This window comes from Cyprinodon variegatus, unplaced genomic scaffold (assembly GCF_000732505.1).
Source record: "Cyprinodon variegatus isolate N-32 unplaced genomic scaffold, C_variegatus-1.0 Scaffold826, whole genome shotgun sequence".
NCBI lineage: Eukaryota > Metazoa > Chordata > Actinopteri > Cyprinodontiformes > Cyprinodontidae > Cyprinodon > Cyprinodon variegatus.
Window position 1 is genome coordinate 69,519 of NW_015151279.1, and position 10,352 is coordinate 79,870.

General features: G+C 37.5%; 1 protein-coding gene across 1 annotated transcript in view; it reads left to right on the forward strand.

Moving 5' to 3' along the window:
* Positions 1 to 10,352, forward strand: part of LOC107098960 (collagen alpha-1(XXVII) chain B-like) — a 110,037-nt gene that overhangs the window by 10,712 nt on the left and 88,973 nt on the right. Inside the window, exons 3-4 of the mRNA XM_015396869.1 lie at positions 4,528 to 5,780; positions 10,296 to 10,349. Coding sequence (XP_015252355.1) covers positions 4,528 to 5,780; positions 10,296 to 10,349 — 1,307 coding nt within the window. The remainder of the gene's footprint in view (positions 1 to 4,527; positions 5,781 to 10,295; positions 10,350 to 10,352) is intronic.

Sequence of the window (10,352 nt, forward strand, 5' to 3'; positions counted from 1 at the left end):
ACTGAAGTAACAAATGTGGGAACTTTTGACACCACTGCTAATTGGTGACTTATTGTATTAAATGAAGCGTGTGCTTACTTTTAAAAGCTCTTCCTTTGGTCCATAAACTATACGTTCAGTTTTGTTTTAATTCAGCTAAAAAAATTCATACAACCATGCATTAATTTTATTCTATGCATTTACCCAGCACTTGAATGGGTTCATAGTCACATGGTGACATCATAATACATAGCTGTGTGTCGTCTGCATAGTTATGGTATCTTATGTGGTTGACTAATAAGATCTGAGTTAGCATTTAGATATTGAATTGGATGGGCCGTAAGGTGGACCCTTGGAAAATGCTATTTGATTTCTGTGGTCTCTGAGGTAAAGTTAAACACTTTCACAAAAAAGCCATGTTCTTCAGGTAGGATTTAAACTAGTCGAGTGCTTTGCCAGAATATCCCTCCCAGTTTTCCAGGTTCTATACTAACATCGAGTGATCAACAGAAATTCTGCGCTAAGTTCCAGTAATACCAGCGCTGTGGTTCTTCAATTGTCTGCATTCATTCTGATATTATTGAACACCCTGACAAGGGCAGTCTGTACTTTGGTGAGCACAGAAGTGAGACGAGTGAGACTAGAAGACATGACAGTGGTTGGTTATTAATAGGAAGGTGTTCAACTGTTGAAACACAACTTTCTCAATAACGTTACTGATGAAGGGAAGGTTTGAGATAGGCCTGTAGATCGGCAGTAGCAACTTCTTCAAGCTGCACTTTTCAACATTGGTTTGATAATCGCGAGAGGGTGAAAAAGAAGAGTTGTAGTTTGACAAAGAGAACATAAAGAAGCAATGATCTCTGATCACCAGTGCTACTTAAACAATTTTTTTAATTAAGTAAAAATACATAGGGGTATTCCAAGAAATGACTCAAGTAAGAGTAAAAAAGTGTTTTGTAAAAGGGCTACTTAAGTAAAAAGTACTTGCTTAGAGTTTTGTCTTGTGATGTTTACAAATGATTTAGTGAGACATAATTTATTTGCAAATTCTATTATTTTAAATACTGAAATACATAAAAACACATAGAGATGTTACTATAAAATAAAATAAAAAAACATGCAGAAAATTTTAGTTATGAAACTAATCCTCTCGGTGAGAAATAAAACTTTGTTAGTACAGGGTGAAGAACTTTTACTGATGTAGCGTCAACTGTTTACTGTATATTTACCTGATCTCTGAATAATTCAAGTTACTCACAGCGGTCAGAATATCCAAAAGTTTTTCTCAAGTAGGAGTAGTAATACTTCACAAGATTATTATTCAAATAGTAGTATGAATTACATTACAGTAAAACTACGGATATAAAAAATGTTCTTCAAAATGTTACTTAAAATGTAACTAAGCTATGGTAAATAATTAAGATGCCAAACCATATCAAATGTCAGGGTGACAGTGGCGTTGGACGAAGGAGTGTGCTCTGCAACCGGAGGGTTGTCGGTTCAAGCACTGGCTCCGACTTTCAGTATTGATGTGTCCTTGGGCAAGACACTTCTTACGCATTCCCTACTGATGGTGGTTAGTGGGCCCGGTGGTCAGCGGGCCTGGTGACCAGTGTGCAGCAGCCTCGTTTCTGTCAGTAAGCCCCAAGGCAGCTGTGCCTTCGACATCAGTGTGGGAGCTAATGGGTGAATTACAAAACGTAGTGTAAAGTGCTTTGGTCAAGTACTCTGACTTGAAAAAGCTCTAAATAGGTACATTTACTTCTTTGTTTTTAGAGGAGCAGCACTTCTGCTTCGATCTCCCTAATGGAGTTCCTCAAAAACAGATTACTTCACCACAATGGATGCTTATTGTGCTACCTGGAGTTGCATTCCGCTGTTTCCATCCAGGATTTCCTTTTTTTATAAGCTATATTTCCAGAGCTCTGCTTTGTGATCTTGTTTATTAACACTTGAAACAGAATCTGAGAAGAAACATCATGAGAACGTCCAAACTTTTGTTCAGGCTCATTTTCAGGTTTAGAACACAGTGGGTTCTGCATTAGAAAGACTTGATCTTGTCCACTGTTCCTCAGGCAGGAAAAGTGTCATCACTCTCCCATATATTAACAATTAACCTGAACCTCATTTCCACTACATTTGGTAAAACTTCTATCATGAGGATCAGAAATGTGATTTCTTTATAACTGCACTGAGCACAGTTAAAATAAGAGTTACTTGATGCCTGTGCCCAAGTAATTCCAGTTTTTCTCCATGATACATTTAGTTTCTTGCCAAGCTTGTTTGTGCATTTAGATGTTCTAAACTTAGGCTAATACATTGTTATTTTTCTTATGCTCATCAGGAGGTCACCAAGAGCCTCTGGCAGCCCGCCTACACACTCATATTAAAACATGATTTTCAGAAAGCCCTCAGAAAATACACGACACAATCAAAGTACAATTTTGCTTTCTCATACCTTATTAACAATTTATATCAGTGCCGCATTACAAATTGAATGTCGATGGTCTTTTTGTGTGATTTCATTTTTTCAATGTTTTCTTTGTAATGCCTTGGTTTTGAAGTCTGGCTGATCTCCCGCAGCCTCTGCAAACTGAGCAGGATTTCCCTCCTCCTAACAGGATTTGTTTCTATACTCATTTTTCCTTTGCCAAGCTTGAAATTTTTAGGTAGCAAAACAATTTATTTTTGCTGAACTTCTTTTTAAATTAGTTATAGATAAAACAATAATAAGGTTGATTTTTCCCCAAACTTGTGGTCTTTGTGTTGGGTTAGAACACCCGTGTTGAATCCTATCTGAATAAAGCTGTGCAAATTTATATATGACTAAAATTATTCATACTGGCTAAATGTACACATACACATATGCTTATATTTGGTTAAATGTCAATTTGTGAGCAGACCTTTGGGGTTTTGTACAAAATTCCGAAGCTCCTGGTAAAATAGTGCTAGTGTGAAGCTCATTGCAAAACCAGCTTGATACGTTTTTATTATAATTCCTTTGTTGGAAAACTAATGTCATCCATCAGACCAAACCTTTCCTTTGTCAGATTGAAGGAAAGTGCTTATGAAGTTCAGGAACCATCAATGTTCAAAGCTATCACAAGCTGAAAGAATTAGGAATCCCTGTGAAGGAACATCCCCAGTGAAGTGAGTTGAATACAAACATTGAGTGAGAGGGGGTACAGACCTATAAACTTAACTTAGATTTACAGTTTTCCACAATGAGATTGTTTTAGACCATAATTTAAGAAATTCATTCACAATTAGAAGGAAAGCGTTTGTAATAGACAAGATAAGGCTTTCAAAACAAAAATCCTACCATCTGCCACCATGTTTGTGGCTTCTCTCTGATGCTGGTGATCCCACCTGTTCTGATAAACGGAGAAAAAGTGGGAGAAACCAGTTCTTGTGACAAAAAAAAATATATATATATATATGCAATTACTGTATATACACAATCAGATTTGGAGAAAACTGAAATGGATGGATGATAGATGGATGGATGGATGGATTGATGCATGGATGGACAGATAAAATGGTTTCTAGTATATACATTCTACCCAAAAGAACATTTCATATTTAAATAAATAAATGATAAAATCTGGTATTTATGTTTCATATGCCTGCCCCACTATTTGATGAAACATACATTTAAAGTTACGCCTTGAACTCTATATCCTCTTATAGTTTTGTTTTGTTTCCCTATCTATGCTACAGTAGGTAGTTGCTTCAAGAATAGATGTGTATTATTGGAAATGCAGCAGAGACAAAGTCTGCTTCCTTTTAGCCTGAAATATGGATTTAATTAAACCCTTCCTCAAAGGTGTGAATCCAATTTGGAGCAAAATGTGTTGCACACAGAGCAGCAAGGTGTGAACATTACTCACATTTTCCTCCCATGAGATGCGAGTAGCAATTAAAACCTGCGGCAAGCACTGCAGTATGTTTCTGTGAGCTCAAGCTCCTGTCAGAGGAATCATCTTTAATCAGCACATATTACCAGATAAAGAGAGATAACATTTCTGTCTGTGCACCTTATGTCTCTACAATAATACCCTCTGGGGACCTGTTTGGCTGCTGTTTTCTGAGATTGTCCTAATTAAGACTTGATGTAAGGATTACATAATATCCAGAAATCCCCCAAAGCAAGTCATGACGTGTGATCCCTTATATATCTGGAGGTTTGAAGGCAGCCTTTTTATATCAGAGTCTCCATTAGCCTTGGTTTAATGCTGTAAATTCCCACCATTGCATCACAAAACATTTACTATCCTTATAGTTCCTAGTTTTTAAATGGTATTAGCTTGTAATTTGATGAAGATCAGCAGAGTGGAATACTGTTTGGGGAGTTTTACTCAATTTGTACCACATTTTCCTTTCAATGTCTCACTAAGAGAGAAATTGTTGTTTTTGTTGTCATTTATTTTGTCATATATAATGTACGACCATCAAACTGATGAAATCAGGAATTAAATAACCAGGATTTCTTCATTCGAGTCCTAGTCAAAACTGAATTACTTCTCTATTGTGTTTTTGTTGCAGATGTTGATATTCTGCGGCAGTTTGGGCTTTTTGAGCGGAAAATGGATGTGCCATCACCAATAGTGGCTCGCTTTATTCCGGCTGGCATCATCCCCTTCAAGTCTGGTGTCATCCTCACACCCCAGGCCAATTTCCAGGTTCCACTCCGTACCATTATCCCTGCCAACTATGACACCACCAGCCTTTCCCTGATCACAAGTCTCTCTGTTCATCGCTTCAACAATGCTTTCCTTTTCTCCATCCTGTCTAAGAGAAAGAAGGTCCAACTCGGTGTGCAGTTCACACCTGGGAATGTTTTTGTACATATGGGACAAAAGAGCTCTGTGAGTTTTGACTACAATGTCTACGATGGCCGTTGGCATAATTTTGCTTTGAATGTTCGAGGAAACCAGGTGTTTTTGCACACATCCTGTAATAACCAGAGCTTACAGGCAAATTTGTCTTTCAAAAAAGGCTATACCCTGGATCCAGAGGGTTCCTTCCTGCTGGGCAAAATGAACCACGATTCAGTGCCATTTGAAGGTGCAATCTGTCAATTTGACATTTATCCCTCTGCAGAGGCAGCTCATAACTATTGTGATTACATTAGGAAACACTGCAGAGAAGTTGACACATATCGGGGTGTTTTTCCCACTGTACTACCTCTATTTTCAGACCCAAATGTTACTTTCACTCATAGAACTTCATTTTTACTGACAAAGAAGCCAAAAAAGGCCCAGGTGCCATCTTTAGATTCAAGGACTACAACTATTTGTCCAGCCGATGGGCTGCTAATGTTGAAAAAAACATCTTTATCTGCAGAATATGCTGATGCATCTATTCCTCCACAAGTAAAAACTGAATTGGAAAACCCTTTCAAAGTTGAAACTGTTACTACATCTCTGCGAACCATGGAGCCATCCGATCTGGAACACACAGCAAAAAACAAGAAACTAAGGGGGTCTTCAGATGATTCTGGAAAAATTTTATTCTCAACTGTTTTCATGAAACCACCATTGATGAAGCCTGCCCTCAAGCCCTCTGCTGTTCCATCACAGGGGTCTCTTTCTTACACCTACTTTCTCCATAAAAAGGAGCTGACAACGGTAGCTCTAAGGAAACCTGACCTGAAAGTGACAGGTGATTTTAAATCAACCACACTTCCTGCTTTGACTTCAGCTGCAAAAGATGACATTCAGACATTTGACCAGGAGCCGACCCACTTCTCACTGCTTGCTGGACCTCCTGGGCCAAAGGGAGAACCAGGACCACGGGTAAGTGCGAGAACAATCCCAGTGTAAACCTGTAACAGAAATCTTTGAACAGATTTGGGGTAGTGTAAATCCATTAATGAATGAAAGAGTTTGTTCAAACTGTGGCAGATCCAGAATGTGGTGCTTAACATTTCAGCAAGCTGTTTAAGTGTTGGTTTGGTGGTCATTCAGTTTTGACTCTGATAAATGTAATCCAAGCCCCTGTGTAAAGTCTTTATATATCCATCACTTTTTAATTTTGATCTCTGTGCAAATTACATTTGCGCTGTAGAACAACTTAAAAACAGTATTTTACTGCTATGCCACTAGTAGGTCATATACTCTTTAAAACTCAACAGGCACATACTAACAGAGATGCCTGCTTAATAACGGAACAGCACCAAATAAACATTCATAATAGCTTGCAATCAAATGTTTTTATGGACAAATAATGATGGTCAACTTTCGGTTCAGGCTAGTTGGGAAATCTAAAACCACCCCTGTACTCTAGTTTATAGGGTGTTTATTTCCATTTGAGGGCAATAAGTTTCAGAATCCTTCCATCGCACTGGAATCACATTTTCATATCGAGCCACTGTTAGACAAAGTGTGCCATTGTGTTGTACGTAAAAGTAAGATAGAAGAAACTAAACATAGTCTTCCTTTTACCCAAAACTGGGACATACAGTAGGGACTTTGGTGGTATAGCATATGTTAACGGTCGAGAGTTTTTGATTTCCTGAATTGCCAGTCCTGCACCCATGTGGTGTTAGATGCATTCAGTCCATATCACTTTGGTGCTCATTTATGTGAGATCATTCCATTTTAAAGCTGTGGAATGATGGCCCTTTGAAGCTTACTTAGTGGTGTTAATAGCAGCAAGGTGTAAGATTCCTCTGAGGTGATGTCAGAACCCAAAGAAAGTGAAAGCTTCTGAAATAGGATAAAAATGTTTGAGGGATAATGCACTATTACAAAATCAGATAAACTCCTAATGATTTTAGGGAGCTAAAGTGGCCTCCACAATACTGGCACTATATATATATATATATATATATATATATATATATATATATATATATTTGTTTTTATATATATATATTTGTTTTTTTTTTGGAGCGGAAAATTTACAAGTTTACAGCTAATATTCTAATTCTATCAATTACAGATGCCACAGTTATTGACGCCTTTAACGTATTCCTCAAAACAACAAACATTCTAAATTCATCCATAAGTTATTAGTGTGTCTTTAAACTCTAAATTAAGAACTCACAACTTTATGTTATGTCGTTGTAAAAAAGACAGGATTAAGAGGGTCTTTTAGCCAAGCAAGGAGACTTGTGAAAATGTGTGTTGAATGTCATGAGTCAGAAAAATTTGGTATATACAGAAAGCCACTTAACGTGTTCATCATTGTTGGAGAAAATTTTTAAATATTTTACTCTCCTCTATAGACAAACATGAGAATAGTGAGGGAGGGAAACTAAAACTAAATTAAACATTCCGTTTAGAATAGCAAAGCAGAAAATAGTCTTTTTTGATCCCAAGCTGCTTTTGACACTCACAATGGTTTCTCAGCTATAATTCCTGCATTAATATGCAAAACAGAGGTGCTGCATGAAGGACCCCCATAGTGGTTTTCCTTCATTTCTGGCTCTGTGCTCTGTCCTGCCGTAGTCATTACTTGCAGTGACAGCAACAATTGTTACACATTGGCTTTGTCCTGAGTTGTAGTCCATTTTTGAAAATATAATTTGAACCCAAACCAGCCCTTTATTTGGTCAACTTTGCTCTTTTATCATCCCAGTGTCCAGACCTTAAACTTTCAGACAACCAGTGGGAGCGATAAAGCAAATTAAAACACAAGAGCAGGGTGACCGAGTGCGTCCTGCAACAAACAAAAAATCAAGTGATTGTTTTTTTTTTTCAAAAGCAGACTTAGGCTACGTTCACACTTCAGGCCTTGATGCTCAATTCCAATTTTTTTTTGAGAAATCCGACTTTTTTGCGTGGTCGTTCACATTTCCAAATATATGCGACTTGTATGTGATCTCCTGTGTGAACTGCATTGATACAGCTCAAGCATCCCGCATGCGCAGTAGAGGACGCAATGACGTCACAGGCCAGCATGCCCTGTGTTTACCGAATTAACCATTGATGGGCTCATCCAGCGATCTTTCTCAACCATAAAAACTCAATCTTTTCAAGATGGTTAAAAATAATACTACTCTCCACATCATCGCCTGCCATGGTTGTTGTTTTTCTTGCCGCTTCTTCATAGCAAGACCCAGAATAGGGACCTTTGTCAGGTATTAATGGCATTCAGGTCGGATGAATGCGACCTGGCCATTCAGACACAGGTCGCATTTGAAAAGATCAGATTCGGATTGGATTCAGGACCACATAGCTAAGTGACCTGAGTCGCATTGGAAAAAATTGGATCTGAGTTGTTCAGTCTGCCATGAAAGGATTAGATCCAGGTCGCATATGGGCCAAAAAAATCGGATTTGGGTCACTTCAGGCTGCAGTGTGAACATAGCCTTTGATGCAGTTTATTAAGATTTGCAACGTTCTATGGACTGTTTTAAAAGACAGAATGAACCTTGTGTTATCCTTTTTGCTGATAATCAATTAACTATTTTGGAAGACTTATATGCAATTATCTTGGGTAGCTCAAAAATTTGTATTTTCTCAATAACGTTGTCAGAACACAAGTACAGCTTAAGTAACTGCTTCCTTTCTTACATCAAAATGCAAAATGTTAAGCATGGGGTACTAACCTGAATATCAGGGGCTCATAATGATCTTTCACACTTTTTAAAATAACATATGATGACAAGTGGATTCTATTTTTTTTTTTAAACATTGGATCTTTAAAAAAAGGGCAAAAGAAGAAAAAAATGCGACACTGATCCTATTCAGCCAATGGTCAGGAAAGGCTGAATCCTGCTGTCTGATCCAAAAGAAGAATGTAGTTCAAAAGGCCTCAAAAACTGATGTCACAACAACAAAAAATGCACACAGTTTTTAAAGATCCCGACCGATCATATTGATCAACAAATTCACTTCTAATTGGTACCTGAACAGCAGGAATGGAATAAGGATTAATGGAAGATGAAGCATTATTTTATAATTTATATTTTCTTTTAAACAATGCACATTTCTGAGCCTGTATGCCTTGTAATGAACAGTTCCAAATGTTTTGTATAGATAATGCAATCTGGCAGGTGAAGCTAAAATATCAACAACATGAATATAAACTTTACTTTGCATGAAGATAAAAGTTGTTTTAACAAGTTATATTGAAATAATATTTACTTTAGATGTATCTAACAATGTCTCAACATTCCATTTTTTTATACTCTACAAATTAATGTGTTGTTTACAGAAAGCCCACCTATGTATCACCTTTAAATATTTAATTTATCCAGTTGATCCTCAGAGTTCCAGTGGAGTTTATTTCTTTATCGTCACCTACTCAGCCTTTTGATGGTGCCTATTAGGGTACCATACACTGAAAAAAATGCTGTAACCGCTTTTGGCATTTACTTAATCATATTTAGTTACTTTAACACAATTGTTTTATGTCCTACCCTGCTAACATGAAACAGTTGTATTTAAATAACTAAAAATGATTGCCAAAACTGTATTAAAGTAACACAATTTGCATCCCAAAAACGGTTGCATTATTTTTTTCAGTGTACATGTGTGTTTGTAGACAAAATGTGGGAGTTTGTTTAAGTTCCCCGAAAGAAATTGGCTGAAGCAGTGACTTGGCACTGACCTGATTAGGGAATGCAGCTTAGACTGTTTATCACATGTGGCTCGCCTGATGGTTGCAATCCTCAGGATCTAAAGTTTGCTAAAAGCCCTTTGGCTTGTCAGACTGTTTGATGGGTAATTATAATCAAACATGTGTTTTTTTTCAAAGCCAGGGAAAATGACTTAATATGTTTGGAATTATTACATGAGCCCCGAAGACAGCATCAAGTTGCTTTTTGGCTAATTTCCCTCTTTTAGTTTAACTTCTTCAGCTGTGAGAAAGTAAGTTAGAGTCCCAAGATATCAAACAAAATCAGGTTCCACAGACTTGACCCCACATTAAATGTGACCTTTCAGAGCTTTGCTAATCCATGTGTGAAATTGTTTTAAAGCCAGCTGATGCTTGTAATTAATGTGATTGGTTTTGGCTGGATCCAGCAGCGACCTCCCTGTGAGTACAATGACTCAGGCCTACCGTCTAAGTACTGCTGTTGTTTTCAGCTGAACCAATGTTGTCTGAAGAAAGGCCTGTGTCAGCTTTTAACAAGAAACCTTCACGTCTCGCAGCAACACACTGATTGCTAAGTAACACTTAGTTAGCAAACGCGTGATCAAAGGAAAGACAAAATATGATTTAACAGAAGTGATGTCAAGTTAGCTGGCCTTTTTATCTTTTATTCTCCCTTACATGACCAAAGGCATTTAGTTGTATCTATAGCATTGATGAAAGTGATTCATTTATACTTCTGGCTGTTTTTAATTTTGTCCCTTCAGGGTCCCCAAGGATTTCCAGGCTTGCCAGGGAAACCAGGGAAAAGGGGCCCTAGGGTA